This window comes from Psittacula echo (assembly GCF_963264785.1).
Source record: "Psittacula echo genome assembly, chromosome: 13".
NCBI classification, from domain to species: Eukaryota; Metazoa; Chordata; class Aves; order Psittaciformes; family Psittacidae; genus Psittacula; species Psittacula echo.
The window spans coordinates 1540044-1558288 of NC_137749.1; the positions used below are offsets into that span (position 1 = coordinate 1540044).

The 18245-nt window shown below is 48.8% G+C and overlaps 1 protein-coding gene across 1 annotated transcript in view; it reads left to right on the plus strand.

Annotated features, from left to right (window-relative positions):
• CORO1C (coronin 1C) overlaps positions 1 to 18245 on the plus strand; it is a 43662-nt gene that overhangs the window by 12775 nt on the left and 12642 nt on the right. Inside the window, exons 2-3 of the mRNA XM_080629006.1 lie at positions 4005 to 4204; positions 14458 to 14580. Coding sequence (XP_080485132.1) covers positions 4010 to 4204; positions 14458 to 14580 — 318 coding nt within the window. The 5' untranslated portion in view covers positions 4005 to 4009. The remainder of the gene's footprint in view (positions 1 to 4004; positions 4205 to 14457; positions 14581 to 18245) is intronic.

The following is an 18245-nucleotide window of genomic DNA, read 5'->3' on the forward strand; positions in this document are numbered from 1 at the left end:
CTTGGTATCTGATATTTGAGATAGGCATATTTTTTTGGGTGATGTTCTGGTATTGATCAAATGAAGGCAAGATATCATTATCCAACCTATCCAAATAATCCTTCTTAACTACAATATCCACATTCCCTGCATTAAAGCAGCCGAATCGCAAAACCCCTGGGTGCACGGTGCGTTGACACTGGGCAATTTACTGTGTTTTAGCTCAGCATGGCAAGTTTAAGCCTTCACTTTACCTTCCTAAACCATCAGATTCTAATCTTGATGCACAGTGGGATGGGAACATTGCCATGAAAACCAACTGTGCACAAAGCAGGGCTTTCTCCCTTCCTCTGTTTGAGCTGCACACCCCGAGTGAGCAGGGTTTTGCTGCAAGGTGTGTTCTTGAGGAGGAAAGGGCTGAGCTGGCCGCAAGCTTCCTGCAGTGTTGCGGCACGTTGAGGCTCTGTGAGAACATCCCTGTGTGTTCAGGGTGCTCTGGTGTCACCGCGAGGGCTGGCAAGGGATGGAGGGTGGAAGGGGTGATGCTGCTCTCGCTCGAAGCGGTGGATGCAGAGGTGCCGCAGCAGCACCCTTCCTGCACACAGCACCCAAACAGCTCGCAGCAGGGAGGAGCCCTCTCGGGATGAAAATGCCTGTCAGGTCTCTGAATGAGTCTGCACAATCCATTAATAACTGGGTGTGGAACTGCATGTTTTTACGGTGTCTCTTAACTGGGCCCCGGGCAGCTTGATAGTAAAGCACATTTCTTGTCTCACGGGGGAGTTTGAGTTGAATTTCACCTTTTCTTTGTGAGTGATTCAGTGAGGAATCAGCAGGGCTTGGCTGGGATCATACGTTCCTTTCCCTCTGGGAATATGGCCCTACCTCATCTTCCATCCCTGCATCCCTCCCTGCTGGGATGGCCACGCGTGCATCCCTGAGGAGCCCACCAGCCCCTGTGCTGGCAGCGCTCCACCTCCAGGCACGATGCACCATCTGCTTCGGCAGCTTCTCCCATCCATTTTGGCTGTCCTGATCTCTTCCTTTGCCTGGAAACAAAACAAAACTCCACATCACTTGTGAGCACTTGTATTTTTAACCCCCAGAATGCATGTGCTTTGCTGCCAGGTGCTTGACTATGTCCCATGTGTGGAATGGTTTGCTCCTGATATTTCACCATCCCACTGGTACTGCCTGTCCCAATGCTCCATCCACCTGGAGGGCTGAACAGGAACACTCATGGGGAGCTGTGCATTACCAGCATAGAAAGAGATTGGTGTCTGGATTCCATGTTCCTGCCTGGAGCTGGGGCTGGGGAGCAGCTCCTGGTTTATGACTTCCCATTGCACTTTGGTGTCACTGGGTGTGCCCTGCATGGAGCAGGCCTTTTATTTGTGAAATAGTTGGCAGAAAGCATGTTATGCAATTCTGTAAGTGCAGAGGAAGCCTCAGATCATCTATAATGTGATAGCAATCATTAATAATTTATACATAGCTTCTTTTGAACGTGGATGTCTTAAACACCCCAATCATTCACAAAATTTTGCATTTAAAGATGACACTTGTGGGGTTTTCTTTCTTAAGCTGTGTGAGTTTGTAATACAGGGCTGCTCATGGCACTTCTGTAGCTTTGAAATGAGTGAATTGGGAGATTTAAGAGGACACCAGTGTAGAAATGGTACCATGAGAAACACTGCAGGGAGGACCCATCTGTTCCCAGTGGCTGGAAATAAGGCAGAGCCCTTCACGCTGTGTCACCAGCCCCCGGTGTGCAGGTCATGGGTGGCTGAAGGCCATCACTAGTGGTGTGGCTTTCACCTCATGCCTGGAGACAGCTGTCCTCATCACAAAACCAGCCCCATAGTGGTTGTATGTATTTAAGAAGCTGGCGTTTCCCCCAGCGGGTCACTCACTGCCTGGGCTGTGACCCTCTGTGCGCTGGTGGCAATGATGCCTCTGGCGTCTGGGCAGCAGGTCCCAAAGTGGAGATGGAGCCTTTGTGGAGGTCGCCAGTGCCCATTCTCAAATGCTTCAGCTGGATGTGGTCAGGGTGAGCTGGTGGAAAACAGATACTCTGATTATTTTCCCCTATCTATGCAGACACCGGAGTGTTTGGCTCTATAGTTGTCTGTTACATTAATTGTAGCGTTTTTCTCCCCTTCAAACATATTATATGACTGCTTGTTTCCCCGCTCTGATGAGTGTTTTTCCTCTCTTATGCAGCTTCTTGTTGCTGTTAGTTTATTTTGTTGAACAGGGATCATTCTGAAGTCTCTTTCTCAAGGCTTTTCATGCAAAGCCTTTGCAGTCAGCGACAGCCCCACAACCTTTTATCACTCGTGCTGCAGACAGGCTGTGTGTGCACAGGGAGCTGTGCTGGAGCTGTCGTGTTCCCAGTCTCTCACTTGAGAGCTTCAGGCTGGTGGGTCTGGAGCGAGAAGCTCCATGGATCCAAGTTTTTCCCAGCCTCTGCGTGTGCTTGGGGACCGGCTGGGAGGAGAGATAGGAGGTGGCTCTGCTTATTTTTATGGTTTAAGTTCTTTTTTGCCTTCCCTAGAGAATAGGGCAGAAATACTTTTCTCATATGTAAAAGCAAGACTCTATATGGAGGCTCTGCTTTCTCCTGCGAGCACTGATGGAGGGAGGAAACCTTGTATGATGGGAAAAGCCTGTCCCAGATGTGAGGGGTCCGTAGGTCACATACATGGAGGGCAGGACACTCGCTTTCTTCCAGGGTTGGTGTTCCTGTGGGGTGTTGTGTCCATGTCTTCTTCCAGAGTTCAGGTGCTAGAGTTTTACCTGCAAGAAGGTTGTAGTGAGGTGGGGTTGGGTCTCTTCGCCCAAGGAACAAGTGATGAGACAAGAGGAAACAGCCTCAAACTGCACCAGGGGAGGTTTAGATGGAGCTGAGGAACAATTCCTTCCCCAAAGGATGCTCAGGCATTGGAACAGGCTGCCCAGGGCAGGGCTGGAGTCACCGTCCCTGCAAGTGCTCAAAAAATCCATGTAGACAAGGCCCTTGATGACATGGTTTAATGGTGGCCTTGATGATTTTAAAGGTCTTTTCCAACCTGGTTGATTCCATGATTTTCCACCGGTCCCCTTCCCTCTATTCTAGCTTAATCCTTCATGAAAATGGTTTTTCTTAGGAGCAGGAGTGCTGCAGCCACACGAGGTTCACTTGAGTCATTAGCTTGTTTCCATTACTCCTTTCTGCCTAGGAAACCTAATTTTATGATTTTCTTAGTGAGATTTTGGAGTCAGAAGAAAGAACTGGGAGCTGGTGAGCATGTGGAAGCACTTCACAGGAACACCGGATTTGGAGAGCTTGCATTTTTATTTACATGTTCTGGACCCTGTCTGACTTGAAAGTAAACAAGTTCCAATCCGAGACCAGATTTAGCCCCGAAAATATGTGGAGACTTGTGTAAAAACTCCTTTTAGGATTAGGAGCTTCCTTTACTGCAGTAAGAGAATACATTTACAATGGGAAAAGTGACGCTTCCCCAGCAGATTCTTTCTGTAAAATGACTTGGAAGTGCAGTTCAGTTGTGTTTTGGTACAAAACAACCTGAATATTTAAGAATAACTAAAGAAAAAGGCAAAACGGGCTGCGAACTTTGCAGATCTAAAGCAAGGTGCTGGGATAGCAAGGAAATAGGGAGTGTAGCGATAGGACAAGGGGTAATGGGATGGATATAAGAAGTTCTTTATTGTGAGGGTGGTGAGATGCTGGAATAGGTCGCCCAAAGAAGTGGTAAATGCTCCATCCCTGGCAGTGTTCAAGGCCAGGGTGGACAGAGCCTTGAGCGACGTCTAGTGTGCGGTGTCCCTGCCCGTGGCAGCAGGTTGGACCTGGATGATCTTAAGCTCCTTTCCAACCTAACCCATTCTATGAAGCAGTGTTTCTGTGTCGCTGATGCGGGGTGATGGTGCAGACCAGAGGGTCCCTTTGTCACCTCTGGGCAAGCAGGAGGCCCCTGCACGTGTAACTGATCTCCTTTTGCCGTTCCTCTTCTCCGCAGACACAATGAGGCGAGTGGTACGACAGAGCAAATTCCGGCACGTGTTTGGCCAGGCGGTGAAAAACGACCAGTGTTACGACGACATCCGCGTGTCCCGTGTCACTTGGGATAGCTCCTTTTGTGCAGTAAACCCCCGATTTGTTGCAATAATAGTAGATGCTAGCGGTGGCGGAGCCTTCCTCGTGCTGCCTTTGCACAAGGTAAGTGCTATTTGCAAGTTTCTCGCTAGCACTTGCTCAGCTTTGGTGTTGTTTTGGTGCTTGTTTATGAATGACATTAAGGCTGTGAAGTCTCTGCCGTGTGGTGACAAATGCAGCTCCATAGTGCTGGGTAAGGATCCATTTAATGTCTGTAATCAGTCTGATGCTTCCTGTACATTAAACACAGTAAATAAGCAGTTTGCTTGACTAATCTGAGCCAGTTTTCTTCATGGCAGAAGTTTCTGTGTAGAATCACGCTCCTAAAGGAAGCCACTTTATTTGTGATAGCTGTGGCCAGGTATTTCCACTGTCAGGGGTTCAGCTTTTTGAGCTCTGTCACTTAGGTCAGGAATGTCCCTGAGCCTAAATATGCCCTGCAGCCATGTATTGGAGCCAGCTTGTTTCTTTGCATCCATCCAAGATGGGCATTGCCTCGTGGCCCTGGCAGCCCCTTCTTTGTCTATACAGTATAAGAATAATCTTAGTATAAAAATAATCTCAGTAAGAAAACAGCCAAATACCATGGGAGCTGTACTGCAGTTCTCCCAGACCACAAGGCTGTGTGCAGGCTTTATTATACTTCAGTTAGATCAAGTACCTGATATAGCGAGGAGAGGAGCTTCATCTGATCTTGAGTGGGGAAACACCCCTTATGTTTTCTACTGGGCAGAATGCTGCTAAGTCTCCAATAAATAACCTTCCAGGGAGCTCGTGTACGCACTCTGCTTCTTTCCCTTCTGCTTTGAATTTATTTGTAGAGCCCCAGGGGTGTGCTTTATAAAATACACAGGGAAGTCAGGCTCCTGTCCATCAGCTGCGAGAACTGGGGAGGCTGAAAAGGTGGGCACAAGGCAGCCTCTTACAGTTGTGTGTTATAAAAGTGTTACACAAATGAGCAGGAGCAGTGTCTGAGATAAATTCCTATTGCCCCCAATACTGCATACAGAGCATCTTACGAGTGATGTTCTCATCTCCCTTTCTGATGCTTAACCAGGAAATTCTTGTGATGAAAGTCTGTCTCATTTTCTTTGTGACTTAACTATACACTTAAGATATCCTCAGTCTGTCATCAGCCCTGTCCTTCTTCCAGAGCTCCATCTGCAGATTTGCCCTGTTTATATATAGAAATAGTGACCAGAATTGAATATAGCATCCCACATGGCGAGTGCACTGCAGGAACAGAGGCAGCGCGTTCTCACTTGTGCTAAGCGAAGCCATCCAAACCCCTCAGCCTCCTTAAATAGCTCCCTTTTGCTCATTAACATCCCCTTCCTTGCAAGTCTTATGCTCTGGGCTCATCTTTGGGCCATGTGTCCTGCTCTGGGCCAACATGGGATAGATCTCCATTAGAAATCAATGCTTTACTCAACACCACAAGCAATTGCCCCACAGTGCAATCAGATGCTGATGGCAGAGGATGTGCACCCCTCTTTTTCTCTTCCCGATGTTTTATGAGTCCCTAGCAGAAATTCCTGCTCATTTTGATGTTTTTCTCCTCACATTTCTAAATACCATCTTAGTTTGCTGTGGTTTTATGTTGACTTCGTTATTCCTCCCCCATATTTGCCATCGTGCCCTCAGTGTTCCTGTCCCCGTACACCTATTTCATGCTCACATATGAGCAGGTTTCATGCCAAGCTGGAGGAGCTCTCTCCCTAACCCCATCCTGACACGTTCTTTTGCAATGCTTTGCTCTAACCAGTTCCTGTGTTCCTCATTTACTTTTATAGCCTCGGCTGATGAAATCCTTTAGTTCCTTCAACACGCTAACAGTGATTCCTGTTTAGCAGAGGTATTCATTGAATCCCCACAGCGAGATCCTTGCTGTTGGACTCAGCTGGGAGGGAAAGGGCCCATTTTAAACCTTGGTTTTGAGATTATTTTAAAGCAGACCCATAAAACTGCACTTGCTGCATTGCCCGGCCTTTGGGCTGCCAATGAGCCCTTCTAGAACCTAATTGCACCGTGTCCACTCAAACCCAGTCACCCCGAGTCCCTTCAGATGTGGCTGACCGTCTGCAGAGGGCTCTGCAATCACAGCGGAGGGAGCTCTTACCCACTCTAAATGGTTTTTGCCTTTCCAAGTTCCACCAGTGTTGTGGTTCTCGGGTGTTTGATTTGCGGCGGTGGCTTTTTGCTGCCTGGCGGGTCGGTTCCTGCTCCCGCCGGCTCATGGGCAGGGGATCAGGGATGATTTTGGGGGTGTCTGGCTGGTTTTGGGGATATCCGGATGATTTTGGGGCTGTCTGTGTCGATTTCGGGTCTCTGTGGTGAACCGGCCGCCGCGGCCATTCCCGCCTCCGCCTCTTTTCCCCCTCCCGCGCACGCGCGCGCGCACCCGCTCCCTCCGCAGCGGCACTGCGGCGGCCGCGGCTTTTTACCTTATATGGTCATGGCAGCGCTCGGGGCCGCCGTCCGCCGGCGCGCTGATTGGCGGGGGCGGAGGCGCGGCGCGGCAAGTGCGCGCCCGTTAACCCCTGCGTGCCCGCGCCGCCGCCGGGAGGGGAGGCTCCGCTGTGCGGGCCCCTCACAGGCTCGGTGAGGAGCGGCAGCCGGGGCCGGTGCAGCTGGGCCGGGTTTGGTGGCGGTGGAAAGGCTTTGTGTGAGCTTCCTGTTGTCGTGAGTGCACATGTGCAGGGGCTCTGCCGGGAACTCGGCATTCCCAGACTCCAGACAGGGCCACGGGCACCGTCGGAGCGGCTGAGGATGGCGGTGCCCGCAGCTTGGTGGGGCTGCGGAGAGTGGCCGCTGTCGGAGTGAAACGTGCTTTGAAAACACAGTAGTTTATATCAGTTAATGGTGTGTGGATGATCATAATCAGCAGTAGCTGTGCACACCGGGGAGAAACAGTGAAGACTTTCCTTATTCTGCAGTACAGGAAACCTGGAGAGGGGCTTTGGACAAGGGCCTGTAGGGACAGGCCAAGGGGAATGGCTTTAACCTGCCCGAGGGGAGACTGAGATGAGCTCTTAGGTAGAAGCTCTTCCCTGTGAGGGTGCTGAGGCGCTGGCCCAGGGTGCCCAGAGAAGCTGTGGCTGCCCCATCCCTGGCAGTGTTCAAGGCCAGGTTGGACACAGGGGCTTGGAGCAAGCTGCTCCAGTGGAAGGGCTCCCTGCCCATGGCAGGGGTTGGAGCTGGGTGAGCTTGGACCAGGTTGCTCCAAGCCCCTTCCAGCCTGGCCTTGAACACTGCCAGCGATGGGACAGCCACAAAGCAGAGGTGTTGTGGGGGATATACTCACCTAACTTGATGTGTGATCCCTGTTCTACAGCCCAAATGAGAACTTTGTGGATTTCTTGATGCGCTGGGGAAAGTGACTTGAAATGCCTGGGTTTAGCCCGTGATTCTGGGTCTGTATTAGAGCAGCACTGGATGCAGGGTTTTTTTCTCTTCAAAAAACCTCTGCAGTTTGTATCTTCAAAGAGAAACTGCTGCAAAAGGAGTTTGTTTCAGTTCCTGTAGAAAGATGCCTTCAGCTGCAAGGATGTTATGTAAAGCCTTTGGAGGAGCTCATTCAGTCCCTTTGGATATACCTTTTATTAGCTCTTCCATTTGTGTGCCTGCCTTCTTCCTGCACACAGGCGGCATTCCTGCCGAGGCTGCGATCAGATGGGTGCCCTGAGAGGCAATTAGCATGTGTGTGGGTGAGAGCACACCTCAGGAATGACCTTCTCCAAGGAATATGTTGTTCTGCAAGGGACATGCCTTAATGTTCAACCATGGCATATGTAACTTGTTAATCAGCTGTTCCACGCTCTCATCCCGCCAGGAAGGAGTGGGAAAATACCATCCTTTTCCGGATTGTGCATAAAACAAACTGAGGAGGAACTGCTGCGATGCGCTCATTGAGTCCTTCCAGCAGTTTTAGGTGGAGTGTGGATGGAAGGATATGAAGTAAAATGACTTACTGGGATCTTGGCTTCGGCTGCCATGGAGCCCATTGGTTTCTTGCAGGTTTTTCCTACATCCACTCAGCATCGAGTGAATGTGACCAACTCCCTTCCATGTCCTTTCTCTCTTTTCCCCCCCCAGTGGTTCTGGTGTACTTGGGAAGAGGGCAGGCAGTGTGGCTGATAAATCTCATTTCTCTAGGAAAGCAAGCAGCCCATACTGTCCCCTGGTTTATGGTCAGCCAAGGGTTTGTACAGTTTTAAGGCCTTGTCCTATAATGAAAACGGTTCTTGTGCTTGCTAGTTCTGTCTGCAAGCAGGTTTGAGAGAGTATTGCACGGGGAGAGGACTGCATGAGCCACATCTGCCTTCCTGTCTGTGTGCAGAGGTTAAAACTGAGCTCTTGGAAGGCCAGAGACAAAATGAGTTCAACAGAAATGGCTTCTTTCCTGGGATCTGTCCAGACTTTCTTCTCTCTCTTCCTTCTCCATATATATGCATTTGTACTGGTCCCAGTTTGTTTCACCATGGCTGATGCTGGAGTCCTGGATCATCTGTTCCATCTTGAGGATGAGTGTGTCGGGGTGACATGAGGCTGGTTTTCCCTGTGGATACTTTCTGGGCACTGCTGCTCAGCAGCTCTGCTTTGTCTGGATGGGTCCTTGTCTTCCACCACTCCCTGAGCTGCAGCCGGGTTTTACCACTTTATCCCAGAACCCTAAACCTGAGGTTACTGCTTGGATTTCCTTCAATTGGGAAGGTGGTGCTCCTGGCTTGCTAGTGGGAATTAACTGCTTTTGGAGTTGTATTTTAGGGGTGGAAGAAAAGAGCTACTCTGTGTCAATGTAATTTCTGGGCAACAGGTCTCTGTTTTGAATCTCTGCATCTTCTGCCCAGAGGGCTTCCTCAGCTAGAAGGTACCTGAGGCTGAAATGTAATTCCTGAAGCACTTTTAGAGCTTCCCTCTAGAAACTAGGACAGGCAGGAGCCATGCTGTGTACCCAGCTCTGAGAGATGGGAGTTAGCAGCTTGGGTGGGTTTGGAGGGTTGTTTGTGTTCTTTTTCCTTTTTTAAAGCCAGCGTGTGAGTAGCTGATTGCCACGACTAACGCTGTGAAGGATTCTGCAGCAAACACACCCTTCTCCAGTATGAAGCATCCTGCAGCTGAAAACAGCTCTTGCCTCCTCAGTGCTCCATTCAGCTGCAAGCACCATGGAGTCCCCCAGCTGCTGCAGCTACTCTCCCACCAGGGCAAGATGAACTTCACCATCTCTGCCTGCTCCACAGGGCTGCTGCCATGCCTGGAACCCTCCACACTGTGCTTTGTGATGTCCGATCTGCTGGAGCCACACAGTGCCATGGCTTTTATAGCTCCCTGCTCAGGCAGGGTTGGCTTTGTGCAGGATTCCTGTCACCACGTTGTTCTTTGCCCCCCCGCTTTGTGCATCCAGTTAGGTCTGAGCACTCCAGAACAAGGACCTTTGTTTCCATGTGTAGCCTGTAATGTCACAGCCCTGCAGCTGTCAAGGTGCTAAAACCAGAACATGAGCACTGCCGAGGAATTCTTGGAGAGCACAGTCTGCTTTGGAAGAGGCGTGTAGTTATGAATGCCTCAAAGTCTCTCATTGCATGACGTTACAGTAGACCTTTTGGGAGCAACACTTTTCCTAATCTTCCCAATTAGTTTTGGATGCTTTGATTGGTTTGCTGGTGACTAATATCTATGTGCCATGGTCATGAGAGAATCATTACATCCCAACTGCGTCCTGCTCGAGCAGCTGCTACAGCCAGAGGTGGAGGCTCAGTGGCCAGAGCACATTAAACTCCACTCAGCTGGACTTGATGAAATAGGACTTTGTTGTAAAGATGCAATTTAGCTAAGTTAACGGGGTATTTTCTCCAGCAGAGACAAGGTAGCAGCCACTTTGTATTTCAAACTTGCAGTTGTGACCTGATTTCCTTCCTCAAACTTCTGCACTGTCCGGGGGGCTGAGGGAATTGCTTTTGCTTGTGCAACTCGATGCCACTTCCCTATTTTAAATGGAGATCTTCATGAGCACAGCCAGGGGTTGGGGAAGCAGCTGTGCTCTGGGATATTTTTACTATAATCCATGGGCTGTTTCCTGCAACCAGTTGCCCTTTTGTGGCAGAGAAGCCACCCTAAGATAGATTAAACCCACCGCTTTTAGGAGCAGTTTTCCAGTGCCCTTTTGTATTTAATAACAAATTACTTCCTTTTCATCTGTAATTTTCTTCTGATCTGGGATGCAGGAAGGTGCTAAATGGATTCACTTGGCTTGTTATCTGTTGAAGGACCTCAGTATTGTGTGCTTCTAGACACAGCATACTCCTACTAATCCTCATATTCACCTTTTTGGCTAACTTCTTATAGCATCGAGCTCTGAGTTTCAGGAGCTGTTCTGTGACGTGTTGCCCAACCGCAGTCGCAATGGATTATGAACAGGATTTAATTTCTGCGAGTCGTACCGAGTTAATTTTAAGCTGTGTATCAGCACTTGAGATTTATTGTAAATCCTGAACTCATTAAAAGATTACATTGTAAAAATAAATAAATAAAGCCCCAAACCTGGGACTGTTAATGTAGGATGAAAACGCACCTCTTTGGCAGCCACGTTGCAAATCTGGTGGTGTTCTTGTGGCAAAGGTGTCTCTTTTAAATAGAATTGCATTTAAAAACGTGGCATTTGGTAACTTTATGGGCTGCCATGTTTTTATAATACCCAATTAAAGGCTTCCTGGTCTTTCCCTTTTGGCAGAGACCCCCAAATACTGTTTTTAAAGCTCCTCTGTGAACAGCTTAATCCCACACAGTGCCAGGAATAGGGAGCCCTGCTCCAGAGAGGGGAGCACTGCTGGGAGGAGGAAGCCTGCATGGATGGTACGTGCAAAGCTCACTTAGGGAGGTGGTGATTTAACACATGTGAGTTAAAACCTGCTCCCTTCTCACCCGCTGGGGGGAAGGTGTGTGCAGGGCCAGGCCCAGGGGGTTGATGCTGTGGGTTGTTGTGCTTTGCCAGCCGTGGGCCCTGTGCAAGGGTCACGCTTTCTAATGTAAGTGTTTTGGGGTTTGGTTTGTTAAAGTGAAGCAGCTGAAGCACGTTTGTAAGTGTTGCTGAGGAGAGCTCTTGCTCTTTGTTATGTCTTCAGGAAAGCACGGTGGTTTCCTCTCCCCTGTGAAAACAGTTTTGTCTCTGACCACAAGTCAGTAGTTCTCTGAAAGCGGTTAGACTCCTGCCAAGCTGCAGCTTCCAGCAGCACAGCAGCATTTTGGCCCTTCTGTCGTTCACATCCTTCATTTATTCTCATTTTACTGTTCCAACACTGTTATTTGTGCACCCTGGAGAGCAGCTGAGTTGGTCCTTTGGTGCTGTAGTGCCATGCCCAAGTGTAAGGATTGATCCAATACCTAAAGGGGGCCTACAAGAAACCTGGAGAGGGACTCCGGACAAGGGCCTGTGTAGGTACAGGCCAAGGGGAATGGCTTTAACCTGCCAGAGAGGAGATTGAGCTGAGCTCTTAGGCAGAAGCTCTTCCCTGTGAGGGTGCTGAGGCGCTGGCACAGGGTGCCCAGAGAAGCTGTGGCTGCCCCATCCCTGGCAGTGTTCAAGGCCAGGTTGGACACAGGGGCTTGGAGCAAGCTGCTCCAGTGGAAGGGGTCCCTGCCCGTGGCAGGGGTTGGAGCTGGAGGAGCTTTAAGGTCTCTTCAAGCCAAACCAGGCTGGGATTCTATGCTGCTGTGCTGTACATGTCCCCTTGTGTTGTCTTCCTCAGCCAGACCCTGAAGAGCTGTTGCATTTGCAGGCAGCGTGACCTTCTGCTTTCAAGCATCAGGAGCTCCCTCTTGCCATGGGCTCACACGGAGCCTGCATCCTCATTTCCCTCGCTGCCCTGGGAGCACTGCAGTTCAGTGAGCTAATGGAAGTACAAGATAGCTGCTGGAAAACTGAGCCGTGGGTGATCAAAAGCAGGCGGTGGGTTGCCTGGTCCCTGCGGTCAGCTGCCTGTCACAGCCACTTGGCTGCGGCTGCTGCTGCTCGTGCTGCTCAGGTTCATCCTGATCAAAACTGAAAGGTGAAGTTGGGGCTTTAATTTGTTCAAATTGATGGGTTTTTTTCCTTTCCTCCCTGCAGTAATAAATTCCTGTAAAAGCTCTAAACTAAACTGACAAGCACTCGTGCTGCCTGCAAATAATTACCATAGGCTCCTCATAGAGGATTACTGAGCCCTGCCTGAGACCAGGAATAGGTAGTCACTGACCTCTTGTAGTATTAGTTGTATTTTTCCTCTTGGTTTAGGTCTGTATTTGTGTTTGGCCTGTAATGTGATTGCTGAAATACATCCATTAGCATATGCTCTGCGTGGTTTCCTCTTCATTCAATAAAGGAAGATGGAAGGACTGTACATGGCAGTTGGGTGTATTAATTTTTCAAATCCTATTTCACGTTATGCCATCCAAGAGGGATTACACAGGCTTTAATTTTGGCATGTCTGGTTCATGGCTCTTCGTCTGCACCACTCTCACTTTGAATGATTTCAAAAGCATTAAATCACTGAGGCAATCCTGCCTTGAAACCTAAATTTGGCCATGTAGGAAATGGTGGTTGGTTGGTTGCTGTAACTTTGGCTCTATATTTTGTTTTGCTGCTAGCAGAGGTCTTCAGGCCAGTGGTCTTCAGCAGCCAGTAGCCAGCATTATTCTGGTCCTTTGTACATGAGACAGTGTTGAATAGGAGCAGCCTTCCTCATGGAGATGGGGAGGAGGCATATATTAAGAGATGTCACCTCCAAGGTTGGGGAATGTTGACAAGGAGTGGCACAAGTGAAATGCCAGCCATTTCTTCTGCATGTTTACACATGAAAGAAGATGACCCCAGCCCAGACCTCTCCCTCCTGTCTCTCTTCTCCTATTGCTCATGAAAAGGCCATCACAGCATTCCCTGGAAACAAAAGCCCTTGGAATAAGTCCCAGGTTCTGGAACTGCTTCTCATGTGTGCACAATGTGACCAAGAGAAATAACAATGATTAGCTGGAGTGATTGTTATTCCCCAGAGGGAGCTGGGGTATTAGGTGCATCAGCAGTCTGGGGAGGACACATGCTTCAGGATATCAAGTGGTTCCATCAGTAAAACATAGACCCAGTTGGCAGAGTTGATGTCTTTGCAACAACTGTATTGGCATCACTAGACCTGTCTTAGCTCAGATGGGAACACCTCACTAACTTGTGCTCTTGCAAAGTTCATGTGTAATGAGCTTAGTGCTGGCAGCATACTGATCGCCTTGGTCCTCTGGCCGTAGAGGGGCAGGTAGGGATCAGGGCGGGGGGACTGTGGCAGTCTGTGAGCAGTATTGATTCCTGAAACCAGTGGTTTTACTCTACAAAACTGTGTCCTAAAAACTTCCCAGAGCACTGGAGATGGAGAAAGGGATGGTGTCAGCGCAAATGCTGAGATGTGGGCAGCAAGCCCTCCTGTGCTGAACCCTTGAACCCTTTTCTTGCACCATCAGGAGTCTCCAGCTGGTTGGTGCTGCAGAAGAGCATTGATGGTTTGTTTCTTCTATTGATCCCTGAGATCACAGAATCATAGAATAGTTAGGGTTGGAAAGGACCGTAAGATCATCCAGTTCCAACCCCCCTGCCATGGGCAGGGACACCTCACACTAAACCATGGCACCCAAGGCGTCATCCAGCCTGGCCTTGAACACCTCCAAGGACCGAGCATTCACAACCTCCCTGGGCAACCCATTCCAGTGCCTCACCACCCTCACAGTAAAGGATTTCTTCCTTATATCGAGTCTAAACTTCCCCTGTTTAAGTTTGAACCCGTTACCCCTTGTCCTGTCACTACAGTCCCTGATGAAGAGTCCATCCCCAGCATCCTTGTAGGCCCCCTTCAGATACTGGAAGGCTGCTCTGAGGTCTCCACACAGCTTCTCTTCTCCAGGCTGAACAGCCCCAACTTTCTCAGCCCGTCTTCATACAGGAGGTGCTCCAGCCCCTGCTCATCCTCGTGGCCTCCTCTGGACTTGTTCCAACAGTTCCATGTCCTTTTTATGTTGAGGACACCAGAACTGCACACAATGCTCCAAGTGAGGTCTCACGAGAGCAGAGCAGAGGGGCAGGATCACCTCCTTCGACCTGCTGGTCACGCTCCTCTTGATGCAGCCCAGGATACGGTTGCTTTCTGGGCTGTGAGCACACACTGCTGGCTCATGTTTAAAGCTTCATTAAGTTCTGAGCACTGAAAGAGTTACTGGACGATTAGAAAGCATCTCCCTGCACTCTGGGATGTGGTTTGTGCTGTCTGTGTATTACAGCTCTTTTTCTTGTTTCCCCTCTCCAGACAGGCAGAATTGACAAGTCCTACCCCACAGTGTGTGGCCACACAGGACCGGTGCTGGACATCGACTGGTGTCCTCATAATGACCAAGTCATCGCCAGCGGCTCCGAGGACTGCACTGTCATGGTAAGAGTATTGAATTGGTCTTGTGGGGTTTGCTTTGTGCTGAAAATGCTGCTGCAAAGGACACTCGTGCTTCTGAAGACATCTGCTGTTCTGCTGCTGAGGGCAGAGTCCTTGCTGATGTGAGAGTGGTCATGGGCATTGTGCGTGTTGTGTCTTGGCTTAAGAAATGATGCTGTCTTGGCTGCAGGATGTAGCTAAAGGTGGAGTGAAAAAGCAGAATGAGCTTTATTACCTGTGTAACAGCAGAGTTTGGACTCACAAGTGACGTTTTCTTCTCACTTACTGTTTGAGAAGGTGCAGCCTCAGACTTAGGAGATGAATCTCTTTAGCACTGAGATAACTGTTCATGTAACAGAATTGCCCTGTATCTTTCTGGCTTTATCTTCAATTGCTCTTCCATTTTCCTTCCCTTGGGGATTTGTCTGACATTTGGGAATAGGAAGGAGAAGAAAGAATGCCGATCAGTGGTGGGGTGTCTTCATCTGTAGTGCTTTGCAGAATACAGAGGTGGTTCCTTACCTCAAATATCTTAATCAGTGCTGTGCTGTGTGTTGGGAAGAGGTGGGGATTGAAGAGGAGCAAGGCCATTGGGTTTCAGAATCGCTTCAGCCCTCAATTTAAGGGTGATGTTCTAAGTTTTTCCTGTATCTACAGGTTGTAAGTAGATATGAAAAGAGCTTCTTTAATAAATAAGAAATGCAACTCCTGCACCTGCCAGCCTTGGGCCTGAGACCTGCTGTACCTCAGAGCCCACTGGAAAATAGACAACCTTGCTCCAGGATGGATGTGGAATCCTGTGCATGCAAACACAGCAGAATAAGTGAAAGAAAATCCTTGTGAGATGAAATAATGCCAAATAACTTGAGTGATCTTTGGCCATATTTAGAAATGCTGTAGGCTGAATGTTATATTGGAATCTTATTATAGATCACGTCAGATAAATTCCTTTGCTTCTGTTCGTCGGTAGAATGTTTGGGAGGGGATTCATCCCAAGAGGCTTATCCTGGGACAGCTCTTGCCTGTGATCTCTTGGTCTTGGAAGCTGAAGCATGTTAACAAAATGTACTATATTTAATATTAAACAAAACAATAAGCTTCTATGATTGTAATGGTCACTGCTGGGCTAGAACTAAGCTTTGAAGGATGCAGGAATGTTCCTCCAGAAACCGGGATCCAGAAGGAAGGGTTTCTGAAACATGAGCATCAAGAGGAGCTCAGGCAAAGCTGAGGTCCATCGCTGCCACCCCAGAGGCAAAATAAGTCTCTAATCCAAGTGCAATGAGAAGTATGTTGTGAGGCTCCAGAGGGATTGAATTGTGTAGAAAACCCAACAGTGTTGAGTTACAAAATGCTCCTAATGTAGACACAAACTGTCTGCACGAATCGGAGCCTAAACTGCTCAGACAAGCTCCGTGGCGTCACGGGGGGTTGTCTGCTCTATGGCTGCTGCTTATCTGCACACACTGAGGCAGGGGGTGAGCTTCCCTCCATCGCTGGAGGCAGCAGGCATGTGGACGGACACCGTGGTGTGGCTGACTGCAAGTCTGCACACGGGTGTTAGCGTGTGGTACCTGGTGGTGTGACTGTCACGAGTGGAAGGGAGCAAGCAGCTGGGAAGGTGAAATAAGTGAATCCTCACCGTGTTTGAAGGAACAAGCATGTGCAGTTTAGGATTTGGAAGATCTTAGGTGCATGTTAGCTGGAGATTTAAAGTGCAGTGAAGCTGAGTGCCAACGGTAGTGATGGAAGCAGAGAGGTCTGAAGACTGAAGCTGAATCTCCTCTTAAGTATTGCATAACTTCTGATGGGAAATGATGTATCCCAAATCATTTGGGACAGTTGTTAACTGGGCTGGACACAGCTGAAGTGTGCAAAGACCAACCCTGGCCTGGACTATTTGGAAGCAAAACTGGATGAGCTAATGAGCCTTCCCATTCTTAATTGCTCTTCTGTCCTGGCAGGGGTAATTCAGCATCCTGTTTTCTTTGCTAGTCTTCAATAAAGGTTTTGGAGTCCTGCTTCCTGGACAGCCTGTCACTGAATAAACTCATCTTACTCTAAAGGATATGTGGTTGTTCAGCTCTGAACTCTTCATCAGCCAAGGTGAAATGAGAAAAAGCGATGTGGTAGAGGAAATCGCGGGGCTTTCTGCAGAGGTGGCAGCTCCTTTAAAGAGAGAAAAAACCTTATGTTTTTGAAGACCATCTGTGCTTTGGTTACTTGAGGATTTAGGATCTTACCCTCTGCCACGACAGATCTCGGCAGGATCAGCTAAACATGTACTGAGGGAGAGGTTGGCCTTGAGATGCTATCTAACCAGTGTCTCTGAGGTCAAGAGGGCTGATTCCCTGCAGCCATAAGTTTGAACTATCTGTTGCACAAGGAAGCTTAACCTGGCCCTTTCAAAAGCTGGAAGCATTTTCATGTTGAGAAAACCTCAGATTTGTGGAAGGTGGAAATACTCTCTGAGCTGCAGATAAACCTTGAACAGGTATTTGAGATCATGAGAGTGGGGGTTGGGGTAAAGGCCTGGGAAAGAAGACATCCAGACATCTTTTTTTGATGCTGCTTAGCTTTGTAGCTTGGACAGCTTCAGAGGTTTAACTGTTTGCAGCTGTGTCAAGATGATTCTAATGGAAGGCTCTTGATCAGTGTGAACTGGTGGTTTCAGGTGGTACTTCCACTGTCACATCTGATGCATTCATAAATCATTTGGAGGCAGAGAAGAAAAAGACAGTGGGGTCAGTGCTTAGAACAGCCCAGCCTTGCAGGACCACCTATGTGGAAGTCATGGTGCTGGTGGGTGTAAGAACATCACTGTCAGATCCCAGCAGAGGAACAAGTAGAATGGAGCTGTTCAAAACACCACCTGCTGTCTCTGCTGGAGTGTAGGCTCGTGGAGGGACAAATGCTCTTCCTTTATCCCGAGTGTTCCTCAGGACACATTTTGGCCTCTCCTCTCCTGCCCTTGCCAGTTGGAATGTGAAGCCAACAGATTCACTTCGAGTTGGCAAATAAAACTCACCTGAAGTGGTTTGAGATATAATGAAATCCTCGTAGTCTCCAAGTGTTCAGGTATTTCCTCTTCATGCCTTGTTCTCAGACCAGAACATGGCCCATTTCATGTCCAGTGTAACACAAGAGCCCTCAGCAGACAAGTGATGTGATGTTGGGAACAGCAGCAGCCTCTGTCCCGTTTACTGGTTTCTTGCTGAATTTCTCTCATCTGCATAAGAGCAAATGGAGAGTCCCCATCTCCCCTGTCTGAATTGCTCTCAGACAGACTTCCTTTAAGACACCGTGGCATGCAGATACCTTCTGCGGCCTCTTCTGGTGTTCTCTTTGAAGGCTTGTTTTCTTGTGCCAGCAAATAAGGAATTACTTAAATAGTCATGCTTGATATTCTGGTGAATGCCTGTAATGTACTGCAGGTTTCTTAATTCAGCTGGAAAATGTCTGATTCCATAAAGGCTTCTAGATAGTATCAGAAGGGCCCTTCCCAGATATGGAAAACTGGCTTCATCACAAGGAGGATACTCAGAGTTTGCATGTACTGGCCAGAGGAGAGCTCATTTGGTTGAGCAAGTTGTTTTAAAGCTTAACGCAGAGCCCTTGCTCTTGTCCTTAGCCTGGGACACTGACCTGGCAGCAGACAGTTCAGATGT